This window comes from Colletotrichum fructicola (assembly GCF_000319635.2).
Source record: "Colletotrichum fructicola Nara gc5 chromosome Unknown KSG_Nara_v1_contig06, whole genome shotgun sequence".
Lineage (NCBI taxonomy): Eukaryota > Fungi > Ascomycota > Sordariomycetes > Glomerellales > Glomerellaceae > Colletotrichum > Colletotrichum fructicola.
Window position 1 is genome coordinate 1,302,016 of NW_027094056.1, and position 26,407 is coordinate 1,328,422.

The window sequence follows — 26,407 nt, forward strand, 5'->3', positions numbered from 1 at the left end:
AATATCTGCAATGCCTCTTTTCTTCTTTCTGTCGCCCCCGCTTGGTTAGAGTTCAGCGATGCAGACGCGGGACTAACCACTGCGGCGAAGCTAGCAGCCGTTGACTCTTTAACCCGAAGTTCTCGTAGCCTCTTGACAACGTTACACGTCGTAACGACCTAGTGTACTACATACGATCTCTCGAGTGCAATACCACCGGCCTAATGATCCTAACTCCGCAGTCTGTTCCGCCGACACTTCTCTTGACTGAAGCCCCAACCCCTCCAAAAAGGCATAGATCGGAGGAGACCGACTGCAGGAAAAAGGCAGGGGTTCTTTCACAAAGGAACCATCCGTGCCGCAATGACGTACTTGGCATAGGACCACCCAAGGTCTTGGTATTCAATGAAGCGGCGGCGGGACACACGCAGAAGACAACTGAGAACGCATGCAGGCGGCGGAAAGCGTAGCACGACATACAGGCGGAACGCGGCGGGAATACGTAAGCGTGCGACGGGACGGAATTTGGGGACTGAGACAATGGCAGGGCAAGGCATTCCTCTGCTTTGCCCAAGTTCATCTTCCTCGCGGAGTGGGAAAAGGGAAGTGCCCTGCGGTACACAGCCTCCCCTGTAGATCGTTTGCGATAGGGACCAGCTTTCTACAGCCTCCACAAGACGAATTGAGTTATCTTGGCAGTTGATTATCGAAAGGCAGAAAAATTAAGCACCGGGGCCGATTCCCCATCATCGGTGACGAACCCAGCAAAGTCGCTGTCGAAAAAGGCGAGGAATCTTGGAGCAGAGGAAGTCCCCAATTCCCATCCGTTCCTTCCTATCCACCACATCCCTTTCCCCCAGCTCGCTTCCGCCCCGCCGCAATCACGTCCCCGAACCAATCAGACCGGGCTGGGCGAGACCAGTTGCGAATCCTCCACAGGCTACAGCGCATTTCACGCAGTAGCGACACTGGTCGACTGGGGAGAGGACGTCGACACGCCGCTGACGGACCGCCCAGCGGGAAACGACAGGGGTCGCATGCCACGTCGCGTGCCGACTTTCCCAGTCTACCACCAAAATGCTCCCCTTGGCTGTTCGTAAACAGCGAGCAGCGCGGCAGCGACCCCCTCCACGCCCCTTGGCCCTGCGCCCCGTATTATCCAAATCCAGAATGTCAGCAGCAGGAAGGAGCACCACATCATTTTTTTTTTGGCATTCGCTCTCCGGCCGCCTTCTTCTCCTTGGCGAAATCTGCTGCACGGCATCTCGGTTTTTTGGTCTTACTCCTCCTCCTCTTTTTCCTTTGGCCTGGGAGGTAGTCTTTATTTTTTGCACCTGTCTTTCATTCTCCTCGCGCCTGTCCTTTTCTCACGTTCCCCCGCCCTCCCGCGCGCCGTCTATTTTCATCCTTTCCCAAACCCAGGTCAATAAAGCGGAAACGCCTGGGTTTAACGAACGATTACGACGACAGACCTCCTTGATATGGCCCCAGACCACACATCAATCCCTTTGCCTTCACGATAACCTAATCCACCCAACCAACCAACCCCCTGGAAGGAAGCGCATCCGATAAGAGGCAAAGAGGGAACCCAACTCAAAATCCCATCTGTTCCCACCCGCGCGCCGCTCCCGCCCCCGACCCTCCTCCGTCCCGGCTTCATCGGCACCATTTACGCTTTTCCCCCAACCTAAACCACGACGTTGGGATAAGGCACACGAAGCCAGAGGCGATCTAAACCCAGATTCAATCTCAACGGTCGGCCGCCCCGAGGGAAAACAGCCACCCGAAACGAAGCTTGCCCCTTTAGCTCGGTCCTACGCACGGGAAGGCTTCACCCTCACCAAACCCAAACCGAGCCTCAACCTCGAAATCCCTAACCCTCCTCTTCTGCCAACCTGCACATTCGTCAGGAGGAGGAACGACTCTGACGTCTCCGCCAAAGCCTACACTCCCGCCGAAAAGAACCACCGGCCCAGGGGAAACACGCACACCCCGAGACACCCAACATGTCTTTCCCAGCCCCGTCCCGCCCGCGGCGCGGCCTCATCCTGATAGCGGCCTTCTTCATCATCACGACCCTCTTCCTCGCCGCCGCCCGCCTCGCCTCCTTCGACCTCCCCTCCATCCGCCGCCAGCAGTCCAAACCTCAACCGAAACCCTCGCCCGCGGACGCGCCCATGTCCTACGGTGAGACCGCCCGGCCGGGCTTCACCGACCTCTCCGTCCACATCACCACCCTCCCCGACCGCCATGTCCCCTCCCGCACGAACCCTGGCCGCCGCCTCGTCATCGTCGGCGACGTCCACGGCATGCGCGCCTCCCTCGACGCCCTCCTCGCCGACCTCGCCTTCGACACCGCCCGCGGCGACCACCTCGTCCTGGCCGGCGACATGGTCAACAAGGGCCCCGACTCCCGCGGCGTCGTCGATCTCGCCATGCGCCTCGGCGCCTCCGCCGTCCGCGGCAACCACGAGGATCGCGTCCTCCTCGCCCACCGCAACATGAAGAAGACCCACGTCGCCGACGAGGACGCCCACGGCAACCCTGTCGACGGCCCCGCCGCCTCTAACGAAGACAACGACGAGAACCCCGACGAAGACACCGACGACGACCTCGAGCTCCCCGTCTTCCCGCACGGCGACTCCGCCGAGCGCGCCACCGCCAAATCCCTCTCCAAGAAGCACATCGACTGGCTCTCCACCCTCCCCGTCATCCTCGACGCCGGCACCATCGAGTCCCTCGGCAACCTCGTCGTCGTCCACGCCGGCCTCGTTCCCGGCCTCGCCCTCAAGTCCCAGGACCCCTGGGCCGTCATGAACATGCGCGGCCTCGTCTACCCGCGCGAGGAGCTTCGCCGCCAAGAAGCCAAGAACGCCCTCGAGGAGTACCGCAAGACGCACACCGCCGCGCCGGGCATCACCGACAACATGATCGAGCAGGAGCACGAGCGCCGCCGCAAGCCCGACGACCGCGTCATCGCCGTGCCCACCGACCGCCGCGACGGCTCCAGCAGCTGGCCCAAGGCCTGGAACAAGCACCAGAAGAGCCTGCCCGAGAACGAGCCCCGCACCGCCGTCGCCTACGGCCACGACTCGAAGAAGGGCCTCAACATCGACAAGTACACCTTCGGCCTCGACTCGGGCTGCGTTAACGGCGGGGAGCTGAGCGCGCTGGTCATCGAGGCGACGGCGGAGGGCGTCAAGCACGAGGTGAAGAGCATCAAGTGCAAGAAGGAGGACAAGAAGAGCAAGAAGGAGAAGAGCAGGTGATGACGGCTTGTTTGTGTGTGCGGTGTGCCCTGGACAGAGCAGGCGAAGAGGAAGAAAGTAAAGAGAAGCAAAATTAGCATGCGTGGAAAGGCATATCAACGAAGGCAAAAAGAAACAAACGTTCTCTGTGCTCCTCCGCGATGGAGAGGCAGGTAGAGAGAGAATTAGAGACAGAACTCCCATCAGGCCCGGACGGGCTGGGGGAATGGATTGTATAAATGGGTGTCATGACAAGACGGGCGGAAAACCCGCTCTTATCCTAATGAACATAGTAATACCATTGGCGTTTTCGACTTTCACTTGATGGCTTAGATTCTGTGCCGTTTGACATGCGTGCAAGTGAACAACAACCTGGTCTGCTGAAAGTTTGCGAGAACATGCCGAGGCGGACTTGTATATGTTCATGCAATATCAACACACTCAGATACCCAATCCTAGATCACGGCTAATATACTTGGCAGGAAAATGTCAGATTACACACAAGAGCTCGTCGGAGAGCTGGGCGCAGAGGTTCGGTAACCAAGCAATCTATCTCGGGATTTTGTGCTATGTTTGCCTTCGCTCTAAGATATCATTCATCCACCGCCCGCCCTCTCAACAATATGGCCTTCCCCTTTTTGCCTCTGTTGTATCCATGGGTGTGTGTATCCGTCTCATTAAGTCATTCTCACGTCATGATTTGGGTAATTTGCCTCCTCGCACCAGTTACACCTTTCCTTTCTCTCCTCGGCGTGCTCACTCCTTTTGGGGTATTGTGACAATTTATGCCTGGACCTTGGCCTTGATGATGCCCTTGAGGGTCTCGGCGTCGGCAGCGAACTTGGAGATACCCTCGCGGAGCTTCTCGACAGCCATCTGCTCCTCGTTGAAGTCGAAGCGGAAGAGGGACTCGTCGTTGATGTAAGCCTTCTTCTCGATGTCGAGGGAGGCGGCCTTGGAGGCGTCGAGCTTCTTGGGGACGGGAGCGTCGGAGTTGAGGAGCTCCTCAAGCAGGTTGGGCTGGAGAATGTGTTAGTTGGGTTGTGGATGAGTAACGTGACAGGGATGGGACGTACGGAGATGGTCAGGTAGTCGCAGCCGGCAAGCTCGGTGATCTCGCCAGTGTTGCGGAAAGAGGCACCCATGACGATGGTCTTGTAGCCGTACTTCTTGTAGTAGTTGAAGATGGTCTCAACGGACTTGACACCGGGGTCCTCCTCCTTGGAGTACTCCTTCTTGGTGGCGGCCTTGTACCAGTCGAGGATGCGGCCGACGAAGGGAGAGATGAGGTAGGCACCGGCCTCGGCGGCAGCGATGGCCTGGACGATGGAGAACATGAGGGTGAGGTTAGTGTTGATGCCGTGGTCGCGCTGGAGGATCTCGGCGGCCTTGATACCCTCCCAGGTGGAGGCGATCTTGATCAGGACACGCTCCTTGTCGATGCCCTGCTGCTTGTAGAGCTGTTTCTCTTTGTTAGAATCCGATTGCACGGTGCCAGACACAGAGGGACAAAGAAACGTACCTCGATGATGCGGAGGGCCTTGTCGACGGAGGCCTTGGTGTCGAAGGAGAAGCGGGCGTCAACCTCGGTGGAAACCTTGCCGGGGACGACCTTGAGGATCTCCTTGCCGAACTCGACGAGGAGGGCGTCGAGGGCAGCATCGACCTGCTGGTCGACGGAGCCACCCTGCTTCTTGGCGAAGGCGACGGCCTCGTCAATCAGCTTGGCGTACTCGGGCTTCTTGGAGGCGGCGAGGATGAGGGAGGGGTTGGTGGTGGCATCCTGGGGCTTGTACTTGGCGATGGCTATCAATTGGGAATGCGGTCAGCTTTTGCTTTGAGTATTGCGTTCGTGTTCCGGGAGGCGGCAATAAGAAAAATAGCTCATCTGGCGAGGAGCGTGTGTCCGGCCACGGTTGGGGGGGATGGAGGGGTAACGATGGCGGGGTGACGACGGTGTAACTTACAGGCGAAGTCGCCGGAGTCGGAGACAACGACGGTGCCGGTGGCCTTAAGCTGATCGAGAGAGGTAGACATTTTGGATTGTTTGATTGATCATTCAAATCGAGAGGGATTGAGAGACGTGACGAGATGCAAGAGGTGGGATAATGTGTAGTCGCAGTGGAGGTATTTACATATATATAGACTTTTGGTTGAGCTTAGACCCACACTCTGGGGGTGCATGCACGAGTGAAGTGGCTGCAAAAAATTGAGGAACAGCAGCAGAACGCTGATACCTGCCCAGCACTGAGAGAGCACCAAACCTATGGGAGATGGGATGGGAACGAGCAATTAGCGGTGGTAGTGCCCCTCTAGCGGTTCAGACTTCAGTGTTGACGGGACATGACAGTCAAGACGGTGGAGGCAAGGCCCCGGACTCCAGTGCTCCGGCCAATTCAGCAACAATTATTGGGAGAGCGGGGTCCCTCCTCCCGCCTCCCTCCGTGTTCCACCCCTTCTCCCTGCAACACGCTGCTCCTGCTGCACCTTGATTCCCCAGCGCTTTTCTCGCACAGCAACGGCAACGGCAACCCCTCATCGTCTCGAGGCCTGGGTCATCTCATGATACGGTGAGCAGACAATCAAAGAGGCCCTCGACTCTGTCTCTCTCTCTTTTTCCTTCGGTGAGACCTGATTCAGGAGCACATCATACATACAACCGCTCCTTCATCCAAGTTTCCCAACGGGCCGTCGAGTAATGAGTCCAGGTAGCAAGAGGTAACTCGGGCCCCATTCGAAGCAGTTTTGCCCCTCCATGACCCAGAATCGGCGTCATACCCCCAGTATTCCGTGACCTCCAAACTTCGCAGAATACCCGCCGCCGGGTCCCTGACGCAGCAACGGGCTGCTCTTCTGCAGTCTTGCAGTACACATAACGGCTTGACTACGGCGTTGCTGTTGCAGCAGCCATGTTCCATATTCACAAAACCAAGAGGCGGGACCGGGGCACCCTGCGCTTGTTCGGCCTTGTCGCGAGTTGTATCGGATTTTACCTCGTCTCTGGCGTCGGAGAAAAGTGACAAAACGGCCTGCCAGGAGAATAAAGGGCCTCTAGAGCTGACATAATCCGTGCTCTGGGTGCTTACAATATGCGGAAAATATCACCGCAAAAATTGCGCTGGCAACGAGAACGCAAGCTGCGCTCCCGCAGCTGCCGGGTTAAAGTCCGTGGCCCGGCGAGCTTTGCCTCGTTTCCTTTCATGCTCTCGCTCGCCCTCGCGTCTTGGGCCAACGGTAAGGCGACATCGGACACGTGGTTTAGCCGAGCGACCTTTTTTTCTCAGGTGTAGTCAACAAGCCTCGATGCGAGGAGGGAGGGGTCTCCATCCATGCCTCGTTCAACAGAGATTTATCCGGTAGAGAGAGAGAGCGAGAAAAAAAACGCATGGACAAACCACCATCACTTATCACACAGCCTTGGGACCTTGGTCTCGCTACATATCTTCAAGGCTGTCTTTTTCTGCACAGGCCACTACGCAGTCTGCAGCAACAGCAAAATAGCCACAGTTGATGTCATTCCGAACCACTCTTATGACATCACGTTGTTGGGTCCCGTTCCCTTTTTTATTTTGGTCCTCTCGCTGTTTCCGCGAGAGATAAAGAATGAGCATGCTGCACCCTGCTCGCTATCCGACGTTCCCCATGCAGACGACAGACGCTGGAGATGCTGTTGTATCTCATTGCGCTATTTACAGTGTAAAATGAGGCTGCTGCGTGGCCCTCAGTCAGCCATCGACATTTGTGCAACAAAAGGCCTCGGATCAAACAGCTAAACCACACCCAAAACCCGCATCCAGTAAGGGCCAAGCGGCAAAATGATATCTCTTCACAGTCATATGCGCTGCAAAAATCTTTGGGAAAGGTGAGCGAGTCTGTGCCGCGCCAATGTCAGATCAGATCAGAGGTCCAGCCAGCAACAACAGCAGCAAGTCGTCGCCAAGTCCACGTCACGTATCAGGAAACTCCGGGTCTCGGTATTCTCTGACATTCCATCTCCCACCACCACCACTTTCCTCCACCCCCCGTCAGCCGCAGCGCGGACAGCCCGCTCGCCTGCAGGGCGGCGTGCTTCCAGTTTCCCGCCGAGTGGCTGAGTGGTGGGGGGCATGGCAGGGGTGTATGCCATGGAACATTGAACCGACCGGCCGACGATCCCGACCGCCAACTTGCGCGACATGCGACTTCCGCGCACCGGGGGCTCCACGTTACGTAACCCCGAGGAACGCTGCAGAGTCCCGTTACCTTCGGAAATCCACACCGCAGCACTCGCTCGCCGTGATCAAGAGGGGGAGGGAAAATGAGGCTGAATGCGAATAAAAACAAGGGCTTCGTTTGGCCACGTGCGTTGTGCTTCATTAACGCTATTGCATATTATGTATGACTTTTCCCTAAACAGCCTCCTCCTTTTCCTTTGGTATCACAATCCCTTAGTCCTCGGTGATGTCGCCGTACTCCCACATGCCTAGCCTCTCCTCCTTAGCCTGTGCCTCAACCTCCTTCAGATGCTTCAGGTAAGCGGCGTGTTGACTGCTGCGCTCCCAAGCCTTGAGCTTCTTGGGCACCATGGCCATGCCGTTCGCGACGACCTCCTTGTTGAGCGAGTCGTTCGGGCCAGGCTTCTTGTCGCTGGCGTTGTAGTCAAACAGAGTAATGTAGCTCAAGTTCTCCTTGGTGTCGACAAAGTCGAAGCTGGCAACCAACTCTCTGCCCTCAGTGAGCTCCGCAAGGAAGCCAATGGAATCCTCGAGGTAGTGAGGGGCGTTGGGCAGCTGGAGGAATGACAGCGAGGCGTCAATGGCCTGAGCCTTGAGCTTCTGGGTGGTGAACTGGGCCTGGTCCAGAGGACGGAGCTTAGACCAGGGCTGCTTTTCCGTGTTGCCGTAGTCAATGTAGACGACTTCGGCCACCTTCGCCGCGCGGTCGTTGGAGCGGATACGGGCACGGTACCACTGGCCGTCAGCAGAGAACTTGGCGGCGACAAAGTCACCAGTCTTGGGGGAGTCGCTGATGGGCTTCGCGTTCTTCGAGTCCAAGTGGAACTTCTTGAAGTCGTTCATCAGAGTGGTAAGAGCGGCAGTGCCCTTGCCAATCTCCTGGATCTTGATCTTGCCGTTGCCATCAATGTTGGTGATGACAACGTCGCGGTAGTCCTTGGGCTTGTTATCGTAAGCCTCAGGGGTGTCGTTGGTGGTGGTCTCAACAGCGACAGCCTCCTCCTCCTCGTCCTGGGAGGGGTCCCAGCTGTGCCACAGGCCCTTGCGGCCCTCCTTGGCCTTCTTCTCCGCCGCGAAGAGTTCGTGGGCGTTTCCGGACTTCTCAGCAGAGTAGGCGTGGACGGAGGCAAGACCCTCCTCAACCAGGATCTTGGCGAAGCTCTCACGGTTAACGTACAAGTCACCGATGTATCCACCAACCTTGTCGATGTCGTAAATGTCAACCTCGACATCACGCTGGTTCAGGCGGCGGTTTGCAAGGTCAGCAGCCTCCGCGCCGAACTCCTCACCCTTCTCGCCACGGGGACCGGGGGCGCGAGGAGCGCGGACACCACCAAGAACCAGGGTGAGCTTCACTCCCTCGCGGGGAATGAGAACGGTGAAGCGGGAACCAGACTTGACAAAGTCGACAATGGCAGGAACCTTCTTCTGGCGTTGCAGGGTGGCCAGCTGGATCTTGGCCTTCTGTACAGACTCGGAAGCGTCGACCCACTGCTTGAGCTTAGGGGCCTTGCCGGACCAGATACCCTTCTTCTCTTCCTTGGCCTTCTCCTGAGCAGCAAGGAGCTCGTCGTAGTTGGAGGCGCGGTCGGTGTCGTCCTTGCGATGACGGATAACGGTGGCGTAACCCTCCTCGACAAGGATAAGGCCAATGTTCTTGCCCTTCTCGGTGACGGTCGCAACATCACGGGCCTCGAAGCCGTCTTGAGCAGGCTTGGATCCGTCAATGGTAACGTGGACGTGCTTGCCAATGACCTTCTTGCGAAGGAACTCCTTCGCCTCGTCCCTGTAGGGAGCCTCTGAGGGCTCATTAGTGCGGGGACCGCGGACACTGCTGAGGTTGATGCGCTTCTCCGTAGTGCCGGCCTTGTTACGGACGATAATGGTATCGGCACCAATGATCTTGGCAACGATCATGTCTGATTGAGAGCCGCCAGCCTTGGCGACGTGGTGCTGGTGCAGGCGAAGCTTCTTGTCCTGGGCGGCCTTCTCGGCAGCGCGCAGGGCAGCCATCTTCTCGCCGAGCATTGTGGAGTGGAAGTCGTTGCATCTCGCCAGACCCTCTTGCAGGAGGAACTCGGCGATGTTCTTGTTGCCGTTGGGGTGAATAAGAGCAGCAACGAGCTGGCCCTGGGCGCTGGCGCCAACGATGTCGACCTTGACGCGGCGCTGAAGCAGTCTCTCCTCGACGAAGCTCTTAGCCTCGTTGCCAAACTCCTCCGCAGGCTGGGTCTGGCCAGTGGATTGAACCGTTCGCTCGGTGGAGGGACTACGGACTCCGGCAAGGAGCGTCATGACCTGCACGTGCTTCTTATCCGAAAGCAGAAGTCGCACGAGCAAACGGTCTCCGCTGAGAACACGTTCGACGATACCATCGACGGTCTTGCCCTTCCATTGCTTCATGAAGTCGGGGCCGCCGAGGTCGTTCTGGACCTCGATGCTGCCACCAGTGCCAGCCCAGAGACCCTTGCCCTGGTCCTTGGCGTCGCTCTCCAGTTGGCGCAGGTTGTCGATGCGGGCGAGGACCGTCTCGTCGTCGTCCTTGCGGCCTGCCTCTTCCCTGACCTTGAGCCAGCCAGCCTTGATGGCCTCATCGGGAAGGGAGGGACCATCGCGGGAGAGGAGAGCAGAGACAAATTCGCGGCCAGAGTTTACTTGGTATACTACTGTGCACTGAATCTGCTTGCCGACGACAAGTTCTCTGAGGAATTCTCTTGACTGGAAGGCATAGGGCTCGTCGCCATCCTTGCTCAGGCGGGGCGCGCTGACGTAGGCGAGGGAGACGGTCTTCTCGGCTTTGGGGTTGTTCGGGGCGGTAAGAACCAGAGTGTCGCCGCTCAGCACGCTCTTGACCTTGGCGAAGAAAGTTTTCGACATAATGGGCGATCAAGAAGCGGCTGGGATACTGGGAGGTAAACTGTGCTGATTAGCGCATTGTTCTTTCGAGCTGTTTGCAGTGACCGTTTCCATGTCTCGTCCCTGTCGTCTTAGACATTGGCAGGCAATTGTTCCAAAACGGCAGAACAAGCAGCTTTCGAATGATGTCCGCATGAAAATTGCGGACCGAAAGAGCTTGATGGTCTGGTCTTGGAACCAAAACACTCAACGAAATCGTGGCTGTTTGTTCGAGATGGGGCTTCAAGAAGCTCACGTGGGTAGACGCAGGTCGCGCGGCAGCCAGCAGTAGCTTCCATGAACAGCATCCAGAAGCTAGCTAGGAGCACCAATGGGGACAAAACAGAAATCATGGACTTACTATAGAAAATGGAGAATAGAGAGAGGGATGTTGTGATGTTTTTCGGAGGGGGAGAGTGGGAGGAAAGAGTACGGAAAGGCGACTGTTCGATGAACGTTCGACAATCGTACCGCCTTTTTGACAGCTTGCCTCAATTTCGGCCGGTCTCGAGCAGGCAGTGTGGGGAAAGGAGGTTCAGGGACCACCCGACGACAGGGGTAGCAGGCAGCCGGCGGCCAGTAGCATCTACGGCCGGCTAGACGAGAGCGGGGTTGAGGCGACCTTAGGTAAGGTACTGCTGTTCTTGGTGCTGGCTTTCGGGGGGCTGCTAGGGGGCAGCCACGCAGCTTCTCCCTGAAGCGTCTCACCCCAGACTGACCGCCCCAGCTGAGACCCCTCAACAGCTGGTGAATGGAAGCTGCAGTCAATTTAGTAGTTCCATGTCTGCTCGGGATGCACCGACACAGCGTCCTATCTGCCTTCTGGATGTCTCTGGGCTCCCCATGAAGGTTGCCAAAACCCCACGAGTAGTGCAGGACCAGCACTGAGGCCTTAGCTAAGAGATACTTCAGAATCATGTCAACATTGATGGTGTTCACGTCATCCTTTACCCCTCACAGCGCAAGGACCATGCCCCCACCTCCGTTCCGAGAACTTCAGGCACTGCATGAGTTCTGCTATGTGGGCAGGAAGCTATCATGATGCCATGACAACTCTTGCTCTTAGTGGTACCTCTTGTTCATATTGGCTATGGTTTACTTGTCACCTTCGTCGCTTTGTTTACCCGCAGAGGACATGGCTAAATAGCTACACGTTCACGCGACCAGCTTTTACGGTGATTTTTGTTTATTGCAAGAGGTATTTTGGACACTTAGCCCGAGACTACATTTTCAAAGCCTAGACTCCGTCACTACAGCTCTGGTATCGAGTTGAGAAAGACCCCTGATGGTTTGGCTACTCTCAAACTCCGCCTCGGGACGTAGTGTATCCAGCAAAGCTAGCTTAGTTACTATAGACTTAGTTGGAGATACCAATGACACCTGGCAGGATTGTTAGCTTTTGTCATCTTCAAGAGAACTATTCGTGGGCACATACCGCAAGCGGGACGGGGACCAGCGTTGCCGGTCTTGAGGGACTCCTCGTTGTCGCCCTTGCCGAGGTCGTCGGTGCCGCCGTGGACAACGATAGTGCGGCCGATGACGGACTCGGGGCCGATCAGCTTGACGTGGGAGTCAGTGACGGTGCCCTTGGAGTTGCCGTTGGCGTCGGTCTCGATGTTGCCGAGGTCACCGACGTGGCGGTTGGAGTCCTCGGGAGCGCCGTGAGTCTTGTTGTGGGGGTTGACTGATAGATACGGCCATGTGGTCAGCAAACTGTGCCGCATTTTCAGGCGAGCGCCGGGTAACATTGTATGCCGACTTACAGTGAGGGCCGGCGGAGGTGCAGCCGTTGGTGTTGTCACCGAAGGTGTGGATGTGCATGCCACGCTTGGCGTTGGCGTCGTTGCCGCTGATGTCCCAGGTGATCTTGGTAGGGGCAGACTCGGACTCCTGCTCGAAGACGATGGAGCCGGTGACCTTGGAGTCACCACGGACGACGCAGACTGTGGCCATCAAGGTTAGCAAAGCTGATTCTGATCGACCGGTTCATCATATTCCCCCCATGCCCGTCCTCCCCCAAGAGGAACGCAGCATCCCGGCTTCCCCACGACGGGAACGACGGGAGCTTCTCAATTCGGGCCAAACGGATCGCAGAGCAACGACGCAAGGGACGAAGAGGATGGAGATCGTTCGAGGCTGAAGATTGGCCAGCGGCAAGCTGCTCCCAGTCGTGGCCATGTCGCGGAGCCATCAGGGTGTTTGCTCAGCAGGAATCGTGCAAAAACCCGCTCAATCCAGCGCAAATTGGATGGTTGGACTGCGTTACCCCTCCATCCCAGCGCCGCTGCTCTGCACTAGGGGAAGAAAATGGAGTGTGTGTCCTGGTATAAAGGGTGTTCAACTTACCAGCCTTGACCATTTTGACTGATTTTAAATTTGTTTTTCTTGAGGTTGGGTGTTGTTTGTGATTGTGATATTCAATCGATAGTGATTGAGGAGAAGAATGACGAAGGTTCAGAGGTAAAGAGGGGAAGAAAGGCAGGAGAGACCGACGGAACAGTGAAAGCACAGAGAGGCGGGCGGGCCGGCACAAGCTTGCACAAAGTCTGTGACATCCAATGGGGGCCGCCATCTCTTCTCCTCTCCCCCTCCAGCATCGAATTGGGAATGGAGAGGAACAATTCGGAATTCCGAGGGACAGCTCGCCCCTCCGTCTCTGCAACAACCAAGCCAAACCGCGCTGTACAGCTTCCATTCACTGCCAGTGGGATTTCATGGTGGGGGGAAGCTGTGTTGCCCCGCTTTCAGAGCAGCATCGACATTATCTCATCGCCGTCATGGTGAGGAAAGTGGATTCTCATTGGCCATTGGTGAGAGCTGGTTGGCTTGCTCTGCCTGGGGTACCGCGACGTGATTACAAATGGCAGCTGCAATGCCACATAAAGACGACCAAATAGCTTCGCGGCGGCAGGCCACCAGCGAAGCACGAGCTCCGTCATATGAGCCGACAGAAGAGGCATCAGGCGCCGTTCGTGGGAGAGCCGATTCTCGGACAGCTCTGCACGGAGCGCGGAGAGGACATTTCTCCGCGATGCGATCCCGCCTTTGAGGTGTGGAGGTCGCTAGGCACGCAATACCCCTCCTAACCATGGCTTGAGCCGGACCGGCGATTTGGTTTAAGGCGATCCGCCGCCGACAGCGAGGCGTCAGCACCAGCGGTAGTTGCCCCGCGAATGCCGGGTGGCTGGGTGAGAATTACGGGAGGCATCCGATGATTCGGTTATGCTGCTGTGAACTTACGACACGACAACCGCGGGCATTCACTCTGCAGCACCTCGTTGCTGAGCCTCTCACAAAGCAGAATATCTGTGCCGCAGCAGCAGTAGCAGGGTTCTGCCCGGCACTTGATCAGCAAGATGCCAGCATCACACGACAAAGCTGGTAATAATTGAGAGCTTCATGGACAATGCACGACGGGCTAGCATGAAGCTTTGGCCATATAGCGGGCTGGCGGGGCTTATGTCGAGATATCATGTCGTTGACATCATCGTTGTAAATGAGCGACTGCCGATACGATGCAAACCGATTGGGCTCATGTCAAGATGGTTTGGTTGCAAAGCATCTGAAAGCTTGGACATGCTTCAGCAATGTTACTTGGCTGTTTTGGCCATCAGCTTCACTTTCCGGCAGACCTCCGGAACGAGCGGCAACTGGTCAAATTATGTTGTTTGGAAGTCGACTGATCGCTTTCTCTACAAGTCGTGGAGGGAACGAAGCCCAGAGGTTCACAGTCCGGACAACGGACGAGGGCGGTTGCAGCTGGAACAAACTTGAAGCACGTAGGGTGCCCGCTGTCTCTCCTGCATAAAGGATGAACCCCCAACGAGTTTAAGTCGGGCATTTGCTGGCCGGGGGGCAGGCTGACGGGTGCGGAGACCCAATCCCGCCGCGCGCCGTGTCATTCAGATGCAGTCAGCCCTACGGAACCATCGCCTTCGATTGTCGAGACTGCTGGCTCGGGGCGGTGCGTGAGACAACGGGCTCACAGAACCTCGTCCGGATTGATGGTATGTGCGGCCACCTTCAGGATGGCCAGTGTACGAAAGCGAAAAGATATTATTGCTCTATATTTCGAGGAAAATAGGCATGGGCTGGTGGACGATTCTCGGCATTGGCAGAGCCAGCGACAGGCACAGAAACGGATAAGGAGGCCGGCCAAGCCTGCCGCATCGTGCGGACCGGGGGCCAAGATCGATCCTGGAGGGACACGTGGTGTCAAAGAGTTCGACGATTTCCCTTTCCCTTTGGTGTTTGCAGGGCACGGTCGAGGGGCCCTATGGGGATTCCTAGACTGCAAGCGGGTTGGAATTGCGGTTCTTGTCGAGGACGTCTATCTCACAGCGTTCAAATCCGCATATCAGTGAGACACACCGTACCGCTCCATCGAACCACTGTCATTTGCACAGGGCCTTACGGACAGATTCTCGCAGAAAAAAAGAGAGAAAATGAAAACCAATAGTCCAGCGAAGAAGCTGGGAATTGCGTGCTCCTTCCTTTTTCGCATTGCTAAGCGACCGTTTAACGAAGCTTGGGGGTTCATTTCTAGAGCTCCCGCGGGTCGCGATATACGGTCCTTGTCGGCGTCTGTGGGCGAGGATACGAGAAATGGGGTTCGCTAAACTCATAGAGCCTAGCAGCCATCTTTACAGATTAAAATACCCACCGGCAGGGACCCCGAGATGTTGGAATTTTCCGTGCGGTCAGGGCGCCGCGGCGCGTGTGTGCGTATGTGCGGACAGGTGCTGCAGGACGAGGACCAGGAGGCCAGGGCCGGTCAATCAAACCTAAGGTACGGGCCTGCAGCAGCCCAATTGTGCGGTTTGTTGGAATACGAGAGGAGGGGGAGGGAGGGTGAAGTCCCTGTAGGGGAATCAGAGAGACACCCGTCATTGTGAAGCCATGAGACTCGCGAGAGAGGTACGTTGGAGCCAAGAAGGAGGGGTGGCCGCCCGGGAACTCGGCGCAGATACTCAGGGCCAATGGTCAATGACCAGGGTGAGAGGAGTTGACAACAGCTGTTCTGTCGTCAGCACTGTCGAAGAAGCAAGGACGAAACTGATCTGTGAAGAAAGCAGCAGCAGTGTTCCGAGGGAAATAAGGTGAGGAGGTGAGGTGAGGGGAGGTACTTGGGTACCGTAGCAGTTCCCAGTCCTGGATGATGAATGTCACAGGAAACGAAACAGATGAGAAATTGTGATTGGCCCCCCGTTGTATTTTCCGACAGCCACTCCCCAGGTTCCCAACAGTGTGTCGTACTTTGCAGCAGAAGAAACAGCAAGTATTACTCTTCCCGTGAATGAAGGTAGTTCTGTGAGCATCAACTTGGATTCGGTTCATGCTGGGACCGGGGGGAAAACACGGCAACAAATGCCCCAGATCCTTGGTGTCGTTGACGGAGTCTCGAAAGCGGGCAAGTCAAGATTCAAGTAGACTTTCTTATTGAGGCTTTGAACGCACCCTGTTTCTTCTAAGGCCCGTGGGAGAGGGGGGTTAGAAGGTTCCATCGTACGGGGACCAGAATACACGTACATGCACCTTAATTGGACGTATCACCCAAGTCAGCCCAGTCCAGCCCAGCCAGCGTCCCAGTCCCGGTCCCGTTCGTCCCAGTTCAATCTGGTGCGGCCAAGCCAAGACGCACCAGGCCCGTCTCAATTTCTGAACAATTTTTTTTTTCTGTTTCGTACCGCAGCTGTTACCGGTACGCGGCATTGGGCACTTATTGGGGTGTCAAAAAGCAGCAGCAGGTGGTGACACTAATACCAACGTGAGCGGGTTGTTTCTGTTGGTGCCTCATATTTTGGTCACAATTAGCCCAGTCGCAGCGCGTGGTCGTCGTCGTCCCCCTCACCCACACCACCCTCCACACTACTAACGCACACAACTTGAACCAGGACCTACCTAATTTCTTAGCGACATTCGTTGCAAAGAAACCAACCGTCTGTGTGTGTGGTGGTAGTGTCGACTCTCTGTTTCCTCCTCACCTTGCACCACAGCAGCAAGTGACCGACGCCCTAACAATCGCATTCATCGTCTAGCCGAAGACAACAAGACGAGGGCTGTCCTGTCCGCCTGCCGACCATTGCGCTTGGTTTTCCCCAAATTCCGACGGGGTCTGGTCAAGTCAGGCACACCATACCACACCGAAAGAGACCCGAGGACGAAACACACGACGAACACGGCCAGTGTGCGACTCGCCTCGCTACACCTCCTCTCACTGTCAGCACCTCACCTCAACCCGCAAAAAGAAGCAGAGGCCTCATAGCGCCTGACACCATCCTTGAGAACGCGGGCATTGCCTTGCTTGTGTCGTCCTTGTCGTCGTCGTCCTTACGCGCTGCACCTGCACCGCCAGCCCCAAAAGCCAAACCCGACGACGCTGACCTTGCGACTTCCCCGGTCTGTGACGACGTTCCAGCCCCGGTATTGTGGCTTGGTTGTCGCTCTCGCCGCCAGCCAGCCAGCAGCCAGTGACCAGCAGCCCAGCTTAGGCAGACGCTCCGCACTGTGAGCTGCCTCTACAGCACCGCACCGCACCGCACCGCTCCTCTTCGCCATCCGCTTGACGACGGCTACGCTCGTTGCAGCGCCCAACATCTTTCGACACCGCACCAAATTTGCGGCTTTGCATTGCTCTTGTCATTCATTCCCATCGCCTTTGACGTCCTGCCGTGGAGTCCTCCTTCGCCGTGCGACGGCTGCCTCCGCGACCTCAGTCCTACGCCGATCAGCCCAACGACCTTCCCCAACCCGCGGCCGCCGCACATCACTGCCCAGAGCTGTGAGGGCCGCACCCAAAAGACGTCAGTCCTGCTAGGCCCCGTCTGCGCCGCCGCACCACCAGCAACCACGAGGCTCACCCCGCGATCACCCGGACGAGCGACCAACCTAATCCTTACGCTTCATCAAATATCATCCCCGACTCACCAGAGACCCAGTCCTGGGCGCATGCCGAACCGAACCTTTGAATAAGCGGCACACTGTGCAGCAAACTGTCACTCGCTCGAGCTTGCTTCGATCAGATGCAACGAACCCTCCCCGACAAGCCGCTTCCGTCGACACAGTAGCCTGCGGCAGAGGCTGACTCCACGAACAATTTCTCGACATCGTTGCCATCCCCGCTCGCGATCGCCATGTCATTTCGCGACGGCCAGCGTCGGTATGGCCATGTGCCCCCGGTGCAGTACCCCACCGCCGACCAGTCGCAAGATCAGTCTTACCTCGGCCGACGCCCGAGTTTCAACAACGGGGACGACGCCGCCATGTTTGACCAGAACCGAGCGCAGCCTCCCCAGGGCCACCAGCATACATCTTCGAGGGGTGAGGACGAATTATTCTTGACCAGTCCGACTGGATCGAGCCACTCTGGAGGTCGTCACAGCTACGGCTCGACAAACAATGCCCTGTCCGGCTACCAACATCAGTACCAAGCCTCGTCGCCTCCCACATCGTCTCACTCGACATACAACCCCCAGGCCTTTGCGCGAACGCCGTCGACGGCCTCAGCGACAACGAGCCTGCCATACCTCCCCCATCCGTCGCACCGATTCCAGTCTGCCACCTCGCCGACTTCATACACTCCTCCCGCCGCTTCCAGCTACACGCCGCCTGCTTACAACCCGGCCGCCTACGCGGGCACCTCTTCGGCACCCCAGCGGCAGCCGACATATTCTGGATACAACAACTACAGCCAGAGCTACGGCTCCCCGACCAACTCACAGCCTTCTTCCGGTTTTCAGTCGCCTCCCGCTTCATACAACTCCACTTTCCAGTCGATGCAGGCCTCCGGAGCTTCGCAAGCCCCGGCTTACGAGCAGTCATACTCGCAGTCTTATGGCGACAATTACGGTGCGTACGGGACAAATGGTACTGGCTCAACATATGCGGCATCAGACACCTCGTCGGCCCCCTATCCGATGCAGTCACAGATGCCTGTCGGGCCAAATTACTCTGCCGATCCTACCTCCTTCTACAACAGGTCCACACGGTCCGACTCGGCAGCCTCCCCGATTTCCTCGCCGCAGATTCCGCAACACTCTCCTGGTCTGCAACGACATCCCACCAACGCCCCTCTTCCCAGTCGGCCGATGGAGGAGCCGACCTGGGACCCGAGCGCCGCAACCCCCACCGACGAGGACCAAGCCCAGCTGCAGGCCAACATTATGCAAGACATTGAGGCGGAACTAGGCGGACGACACCGACCCATACCTGTCAACGGTCAATTCTCCGACGACGAACTCTCAGGCTTACGACGCTACAACTCAGACCTCGCATCGATGAATCCATCCGCTCCGAACAGAAGCAACCCTACCCTCACGGTCGATTACGATGAAGACGACGATGACCCAGAGGGAACCGCGGGGCTGCTGGCCATGCAACAGGCCGACTTGGAAGACCGGCGGTTCAGCAACATGGCAGCGATTTATGACGCCGCCCCCGCGGCTTTGACTCAGTTCCAACCTACCCCCGAAGAGCAGAGCGACAGCACGGATCTTGGCGGCATGGACCTCGGTGCACTTTCGGGTGGTTATGCTGGAAACTTGGCGTACGGCGACGAAATGGGATCACCGCCCCGAGATGGATCAAGGCCGCTGCCCAACCCGAACGACTACTCCCAAGCTCCCGCTTTCAGACAGGCCGAAGTCGACTATGGCGGCACTGGCGGTCTGCAAGCTCCAACTACTCACCGTCTAAGCTTCGACGAGGGCGATGAACGGGTATCACTCAACTCCAAGCAGAGCGGTAGCGAGTCTCCGTACAAGGAGGACTACCCTGACATTTTTTACCATCCCGGACTTACGAACAGGCCACTTCCAGCGCTGCCGCCAGGCCCGGGTAGCGATACAAGCTCTTTGCTATCCGTACAGCAAACCACTCGCAGCTACCATTCCCACTCGCTCAGCACCGATTCCCGCACGCTCTACAACGACGGCTCCGATTACTACCAACAGAGCACGACAACAGTCAACTCTCTACAATCACCATTCCCTGAGCGGTCCATTTCCCTGTCAAGCCACAGCCATACCCCTCAGGTGCAGGCGCCGACCCGATCACGAACTGACGCGGCTGAAGAGCGGAGGAAGATGGCCAGACACCAAATGCAGCAGCAGCAGCTTGCCGCACAGCAAGGACTGCCTTACGATGCCTACTCAGATACCGGGACACCTTCTTCGATGGCATATGATATGATCACATTACCAAGCGGTCGAAAGAGGAAATTTGTTCCGTCCAAGTTGACGTCGGGCGACATCAAGAGGTGTACAGAACCGTGGGCCCTGAGCGGAATCGCAAACTGGATCCGGGAAATGGCCGACGGCGAGCCGGACTTGAAGCAAAAGTCGGTCGAGGAAGCGTTGCTGAAGCTCTTCACAGCCAAGGTTCCTACGATTAACGTGGCTGATGCTGAGCTTCTGAGCACGCTCGTCTCCCAGCTGATGCTGGACGCTGGTGTCTTGGTTCCGGAGGAAGAGTGGGTCAAGTTTGGAACCGGGCAGATTTCCGGAGTCTTGCCCCAGTTGACGGGGACTGGCTGCTACGCGTCCAAGCTGCATGACGATGAATCTCAAAGCGGCCGGTGCTATTCGTACCACTGCATGAGGACATTGAAAAAGGCCAATTTGGACGAGGTGCTGCTCGAAGAGGTCAAGGCTATTGACTGGAACGTCCATTACAAGGTTCAGGAAGCGGACATGGCAGAGAAGCCGAAGAAAGAGGTTGAGCGCCAGCACGTTCTTCACGAGATCGTCAACAGCGAGGAGTTGTTCGTCAACCAACTCGAGGTCCTTCGCGTCCTCTACAGGGACCACCTACGCAACAGTCAACCGCCCATCATTCCTCCCAACAAGATTGATAAGTTCCTTCAAGTTGTGTTCGGAAAGGCGGACGCTGTCCAAATTGTCAACAAGGATAATCTCCTTGCGCAACTGAAGTACCGACAGCAAGAGCAGGGCCCCTGGATCACAGGCTTTTCGGACCTCTTCCGCGAATGGATCCGAAAGGCTCGCGATGTATACATTGACTATGCGTCTCAGTTCCCTTATGCCGAGTACATGGTGCGGAAAGAGTCCGATCGTAACCTTCTCTTCCGCAACTTCCTTGATCAAGTACAAAAGCACAAGCGCTCTGAGCGTCTGGGCTGGCAGCATTTCCTCAAGACCCCGATCACTCGTCTGCAAAGATACTCTTTGCTCCTCGAGACTGTTGAGAAGAAGTCCATTCGCGATGATGAGGAGAAGGCGAATCTCGCAAGGGCAATTGCAGAAATCCGCAACGTCACCATGGAGTGTGACACCAAGGTCGCGGAGATGCAGAAGAAGGTCGAGATGATGGAGCTCAATTCCATGCTCGTCCTCAGACCCGGCTTTCATTCAGTCCTCAACCTTGACCATCTTGGCAGAGAGCTTATTAAGCAGGGCGATTTGCAAAGAATGGGCTCCAAGGGTGTCAGATGGGTCGACACGCACGCGCTGCTGTTTGACCATTACTTCATCCTTGCCAAGGTAGTCAGCCCCAAGGACGGCAGGGGTGAGAAGAAGTACGATGTGTCAAAGGAACCAATTCCAATGCCTCTGCTGTTCCTGGATACGATGAACGACGATCCGATCTCCAAGCAAAAAGGTATCACAGCACCCCTGGCCCGGACCGGAGTGGGCGCAGGAGGATCAGATCCCAGGCTCAACAAGATCACGTCTAACGGTACTGAGCGCCCGGGCCTGGAGCATGTTGCTACGAGCTCATCAATCGGTTCGACCTCTACCGCAAGACTCACGCCATCCTTGTCCACCGACCCCGAAGGCAAAATCCTCTACCCCTTCAAGATCAAGCATCTCGGTCACGAGACCTACACCCTCTACGCTACATCGTCACAGGCCCGAGCGGAATGGGTTGAGAAGATTATCGAGGCAAAGACACGCCACGCCAAGGCGCTATTCTCGCAGAACGCTGAGCCCTTCCGCCTTCGAGTGCTCGCCGACAGCGCCTTCGTATATGATGCGGCGTCTGCTGTCGGAAGGCAACCAGGCGTTCCGATCCGGGGTACCCCGCTCGATCGCGCCGTCCGTGAGATTGAGGAGGTCTACGGACCCGGCAGGGGGCCTGCTCCGGTGTGTCGAGCGCAGGTCAACTGTGCTTGTGGGTTCAACGCATTCGGCAAGTCCATCATTGCCATCGGAACAGACTACGGCGTGTATATCTCTGACGCGACAAATCCCCGCGGATGGATGAGGGTAAGTAAAGCTTGTCGCAATTCTTGAGATACCGATGCTAACGATAAGCAGAGCGTACAAACCTCAAGGGTCACACAAATAGCAGTGCTTGAGGAGTTTTCGGTTTGCCTCATCATTGCAGACCGATCCCTGATTGCGTATCCACTGGATGTGATTGCGCCAGTATCAAACTTCCCTGCTCCCGCTCACGACAACCCTAGGCGGGCCCCTCAGAGGCTGGCCAAGGACGTGGCATTCTTCGCCACGGCTCGCATGAAGGAGCGTATGCTCGTATTCTTCAAGCGAAGAGAGGGTATGCACAATACCTTCAAGGTGCTTGAGCCAGTATTCCAGAAAGCCTCGGAGAAGAGATCGCGGCTGTTTGGTGGGCACAGAGGCATCAAGGGCAGTACCGACTCGTTTCGCGACTATGACGAGTTCTACTTGCCGACAGAGTGCTACTCTCTGAACCTCTTCCAGAGCTACATCGCGGTGTCTACTGCGAAGGGCTTCGAGTTGCTCACTCTGGACAAGAAACAAACGATGTCGATCCCCGACCTGAAGCAACCAGCGATTGCCAACATCGCCAGCAGAATTAGAGACCAAAGGCCACTCGGCATGTTCAAGTTGAACGACCAGGAATTCCTGTTGGCATATGAGGACTGCGCGGTCTACGTTGACAAGCACGGCGATGTGAGCCGCACTCTCATCATGGAGTACTCGGGCAAGCAGAAAAAGGCTACGAGTGCGACAATGTACGGACAATATCTGCTCCTCTTCAACGGAGATTACGTGGAGGTGCGCAACGCCGAGAATGGTCGCCTCAGACAAATCATTGCTGGCCGCGATGTTCGCTGCCTCGACTTCGGTGTTAGAGGCCCGACGGGCGGCAACGCGACAAACAACCAGCAGAACAACTGGCTCGGCGGCCAAACGCCGGCGGGAGAAGACTCCAAGGGAACGGTCAAGATTTCCATGAGCCATCCTGAGCAACATGGCGTGCAGATTGTCTTGGAGATGCTTCTCAACGATGGACATATGGAGAAGTAAGGCCTGACATGGGATGGATGGAAATATTTGGATGGGACGAATGACGAGGAGGAAGGTGAGGGCTCCAGCGGCCCTGTTTTCGGGGTTGGATAGATGTTGCCAGGGGCAAAATCCATCTAGAGTCCTCTTGGGCCCAGGGGCCATGTGTTTATTCTGCACGTTTTTACAACTAGCTTTTATTTGGCCCCGCGATATCGGGACGTGAGCATGAGAGCCAATGAAGGATTAGGATGCGCGGACCGCAAGGCGTTTTCGGAGGGCGTGTGGGTGGCTGAGAGAGAGTCAAGAAAGCTTTTTCTGTTTTTATTTTCTCCTTTTTCTTCTCATTTTCTGACGCTTTGGAAAGGAAGGCAGTTAGAAGTTTCTGAGGCCACGGCTGTGGGGAACAGACTTTCTTCGATGTTGTTCTTTGTCTAGAGGGATCTCTCGCGATATAGGGGTGCGAGATCACCTTTGTTTTCCTCGGATGAGAATTATAACGATTCCCACGTCAATTTGATGGCTTTGCGTGTGTCTGTGACCGACCGCCCACAATGTTTGGGCACCATTTAATCTTCTTCTTTTCTTCAATCCACTATTAGAGTCCATGTGAATGCCTCGGAGGGAAGGTGCTGGCACAATTGCGATAGGTGTTGTCGCGTCAGCCAACGTCATCGTAAGCACGCAAGATGCACCACAGTAGGCGGGGTTCTGTCGATTAAGAGTATTTCTTACAAATTAGCATGGCATAAACTACGAGGGATAAGGTACTTTGGTACTGCGTAAGTCACGCCAGATCAGTTCCTGCGCTACAGATGTAAGTTTGCTGGGGAGCACTCGCAAGCGATTCGCGTTGCTGACCCGAGAGTGAGGAGGTATTCGCTACACAAGTGGATTAACAATGTAGTGGTGTGAGTCCAAGGACAGAGGAGAAGTTTCTTTCCTCTTCTTGGCCCTTGGTTGTAGTCGCTGGGTTGGGTGATTTGTGTGAAAACAGGAGGGCTTGAATTCGCGGGTTTGGATCTTTTGCCAGATGACGCCAAGCTGGGATTGGAAGGTGAGATATGTAAAAATGACCCGAGTCTCGACTGGGGTAGTCGCACGCATTGCGAATGGTTGACTCATTTCTTATTACGAGAAGGGAAGCTCTTCAACTGCTTTAAGTATGTCTTTTCATCCTTGATTGAGGAGTATATTAGCCACTTCCTCAGTCTCGGCATTGCAGAAACCAATTCAAACTGAATCAACAACGGAGAGAACACATGCGGTAATCTAGTCTAACAGCCATCATGCGCCTCCTACTCCTCCCCTCAGCCCTCATCCCCCTCGCAGCCGCAGCCTCCTACACCTGCCCGCCCCTCGGCCCCGTCCTGCCGGCCGCGCGCGCCCCATCCGCCCACCCGGCCGTCCAACGCGCCCTCGCGACCTTCCTCGCCTCTCTCGAGGAGGAGACGGCAGGGTTCGCAACCTCGGCCGTGTCGATCGGGGTCAAATCCGCCCTCGAGGACGAGCCCCTGCTCGATTTCCACTACACCCCGCCGCGCCGCGATGCCCGCGGCGCGCAGTCTGTGGATCGAGACACCGTCTACCGGCTCGCGAGCGTGAGCAAGGTGTTCACGGTGCTAGCGGCGCTGCAGAGGGATGATGTGGTACGGTGGGATGACCCGGTTACGAAGTTCCTCCCGGCGCTGAAGGGCGCGGCGGGGGGGGTGGATGGGTTGGAGGTGGAGTGGGATGAGGTTACGGTTGAGGCTGTTGCGGTGCATGTTTCTGGAATTGGGGCTGATAGTGAGTGGTGTTACTTCCTGGAGTTTGGGAAGGGAAGTTTGCTGACGGGGTGCAGTGATGATGGACCGCGGACAATATGAGGGCGACTGGGAGGCTCTCGGCTTGCCTCCGCTGGAGAAGAAGCCGGCCTGTGGTGGCTTTCTTGGACAGCGGCCTTGCGCTATGGAGGGTGAGTTGTTCGGTTTCCAGTCTTGCTGGTAGGAGGCACGAGACGCTCATCATACTCCAGACTTTATCGAGGTGTTTAAGAACGTCCGGCCGCCGGTCTACCCAGCCTACCAAACGCCCGTCTACTCCAACACCGGCATAGCCATCGTCGGGCTCGTCGTGGAGGCGGCCACCGGGAAGCCCTTCGACCAGGTCCTCCAGGAACTCATCCTCGACCCTGCGGGCATGTCCTCCACGACGTACCCCCACCCCCCCGAGGACTTGTCGACGTTGTTCATCCCTCAAAACGACACCATCTGGGACTGGGACCTGGGCGTCTTTGCCCCGTAAGTTTTGCCCAAAACTGGTCAGCATGAAACATGATCGTGTGGCTTACAGAGAAACAGGGCGGGGGGGATGTACTCCACGACGCGCGACATGCTCCGCTTCGGCGACGCCATCCTCCGCCACCGCCTGCTGTCCCCAGCCAAGACGCGCCGCTGGCTCAAACCGTCGACCTTCACCTCCGCGCCGGGCGAGTTCGTCGGCAAGCCGTGGGAGGGCATCTTCTCGGCCAACCTGACCGGCGGGCGGCCCGTCGAGGTGTACGCCAAGGCCGGCGACATCTTCAACTACCACGCCGGCCTCGCGCTGCTTCCCGAGTACGGCCTCACCGTCTCCGTGCTCGCGGCCGGGCCCGAGATCTCGGCGGTCGTGCCGGCGTATTACAAGTGGAAGCTGTGGGCGCTGCTGCCGGGGCTCGTGCGCGCGCTGGACGAGGCGGCGCGGGAGGAGGCCGCGAGCCGCGTGGTGGGCCGGTTTGAGGACGCGGAGACAGGGTCGGCGGTGACGTTGAGGATTGACGGCGGGTGGGGGGTGCGGGTGGAGGACTGGGTTGCGAGGGGATTCGAGGTTGTGCCGAATTTGGGGAGGTACAGCCATACTGGGTTGAACAAGACGGGGGTGGAGCCAAACCCGAACGTCACGGCGAGGGCGTACCCCACGGGGCTGAAGTCTGGGGATGAGAAGACGGAGGCGTGGAGGGTTGTGTTTGACTATTATACGCCGGAGCAGCGGGAGGCGATTGATAGGGAGGCGTTCCATGCCAACGCGTCATGCTCCAGCTGGGCCACTGTCGACCGGATCACGTACGGATACAAGGCGCTTGACCATTTTGAATTTGTGTACGGGGAGGATGGGAGGGTTGAGAAGGTTGTGCCTGTGGCTTTTGGGGTGGAGTTGAAGAGGGTTGGGGAGGAGGGGGTTGAGGCTGACTGGGGACGGTCGGACGAGCTGTAGATGGTGGCTGTCATCGGTCGGACTTGAATGATGAGTTCTGCGAGAGTCATGCTGTTCGTAAGGGGGCTTCGGGACGTACCTTATGCGGAACCGCACAGAGCCGAAAGTAGAAGACACGGAAGGAACAAGTAGGTCAAAAACAGATGTGGCAGAAAGAGACCGGAATCTTTGGGATACGCCATTTTCTCAATAATAAGCACTGTGAACCTCGAGATCGAAGGCCACCTAGAGCTTTACTTCGTGTTTCTCGCGCGTGTCCTTTATTTCTAGGAACTTCGGACGTATAGCCAACTCAGAAGCTGTGGATTTCGGAGCTGATATCTCATTAATTTAGAAAGAGCCCACCTGCCTGCTGCTCTTCAGGTTAGTTAATTATATTCCGGTCCACAGTCTTTCTATGTTACAATACGTAATGATAAAGCGTGGTTAAATTTGAGCTATATTGTTCGTGTTAGCCTTTTCAAAATTACTCACACTAATTGCTATTCTTTTGATGCTAATTCCCCTATTATCTTCTCTGTCGTCCTTATCGTTCTTTTCGTCTCGATGATCTCTATGTTCCTTATTATCTCTATCGTCTCTATTGTCTCTATCGTCTCTATCG

The 26,407-nt window shown here is 56.6% G+C and overlaps 6 protein-coding genes across 6 annotated transcripts; 3 read left to right on the forward strand and 3 right to left on the reverse strand.

Moving 5' to 3' along the window:
• Positions 1 to 1,985: 1,985 nt before the first annotated feature.
• Positions 1,986 to 3,248, forward strand: apaH (Bis(5'-nucleosyl)-tetraphosphatase, symmetrical; the record flags this gene model as incomplete). Its single annotated transcript, XM_032022731.1, has 1 exon — positions 1,986 to 3,248. The coding sequence occupies one exon, from the start codon at positions 1,986 to 1,988 to the stop codon at positions 3,246 to 3,248; it is 1,263 nt and encodes a 420-aa protein (XP_031880444.1).
• A 762-nt stretch (positions 3,249 to 4,010) lies between these two features.
• Positions 4,011 to 5,264, reverse strand: CGGC5_v010649 (Transaldolase; the record flags this gene model as incomplete). Its single annotated transcript, XM_032022730.1, has 4 exons — positions 4,011 to 4,247; positions 4,304 to 4,687; positions 4,750 to 5,033; positions 5,195 to 5,264. 4 exons carry the CDS (start codon positions 5,262 to 5,264, stop codon positions 4,011 to 4,013), a joined length of 975 nt encoding a protein of 324 aa, XP_031880395.1.
• A 2,390-nt stretch (positions 5,265 to 7,654) lies between these two features.
• Positions 7,655 to 10,318, reverse strand: snd1 (Staphylococcal nuclease domain-containing protein 1; the record flags this gene model as incomplete). The annotated part of the gene is made up of 1 exon (XM_032022729.1): positions 7,655 to 10,318. The coding sequence occupies one exon, from the start codon at positions 10,316 to 10,318 to the stop codon at positions 7,655 to 7,657; it is 2,664 nt and encodes an 887-aa protein (XP_031880393.1).
• Positions 10,319 to 11,693: 1,375 nt separating this feature from the next.
• CGGC5_v010651 (Superoxide dismutase) lies at positions 11,694 to 12,695 on the reverse strand (the record flags this gene model as incomplete). The annotated part of the gene is made up of 4 exons (XM_032022728.2): positions 11,694 to 11,716; positions 11,772 to 12,020; positions 12,100 to 12,279; positions 12,683 to 12,695. 4 exons carry the CDS (start codon positions 12,693 to 12,695, stop codon positions 11,694 to 11,696), a joined length of 465 nt encoding a protein of 154 aa, XP_031880394.2.
• A 4,774-nt stretch (positions 12,696 to 17,469) lies between these two features.
• Positions 17,470 to 22,590, forward strand: rgf3 (Rho1 guanine nucleotide exchange factor 3; the record flags this gene model as incomplete). The annotated part of the gene is made up of 2 exons (XM_032022727.1): positions 17,470 to 21,561; positions 21,613 to 22,590. The coding sequence occupies 2 exons, from the start codon at positions 17,470 to 17,472 to the stop codon at positions 22,588 to 22,590; spliced, it is 5,070 nt and encodes a 1,689-aa protein (XP_031880391.1).
• Positions 22,591 to 23,858: 1,268 nt separating this feature from the next.
• On the forward strand, positions 23,859 to 25,803 carry CGGC5_v010653 (Beta-lactamase-like protein; the record flags this gene model as incomplete). Its single annotated transcript, XM_032022726.1, has 4 exons — positions 23,859 to 24,357; positions 24,413 to 24,526; positions 24,587 to 24,851; positions 24,912 to 25,803. The coding sequence occupies 4 exons, from the start codon at positions 23,859 to 23,861 to the stop codon at positions 25,801 to 25,803; spliced, it is 1,770 nt and encodes a 589-aa protein (XP_031880392.1).
• Positions 25,804 to 26,407: the final 604 nt, after the last annotated feature.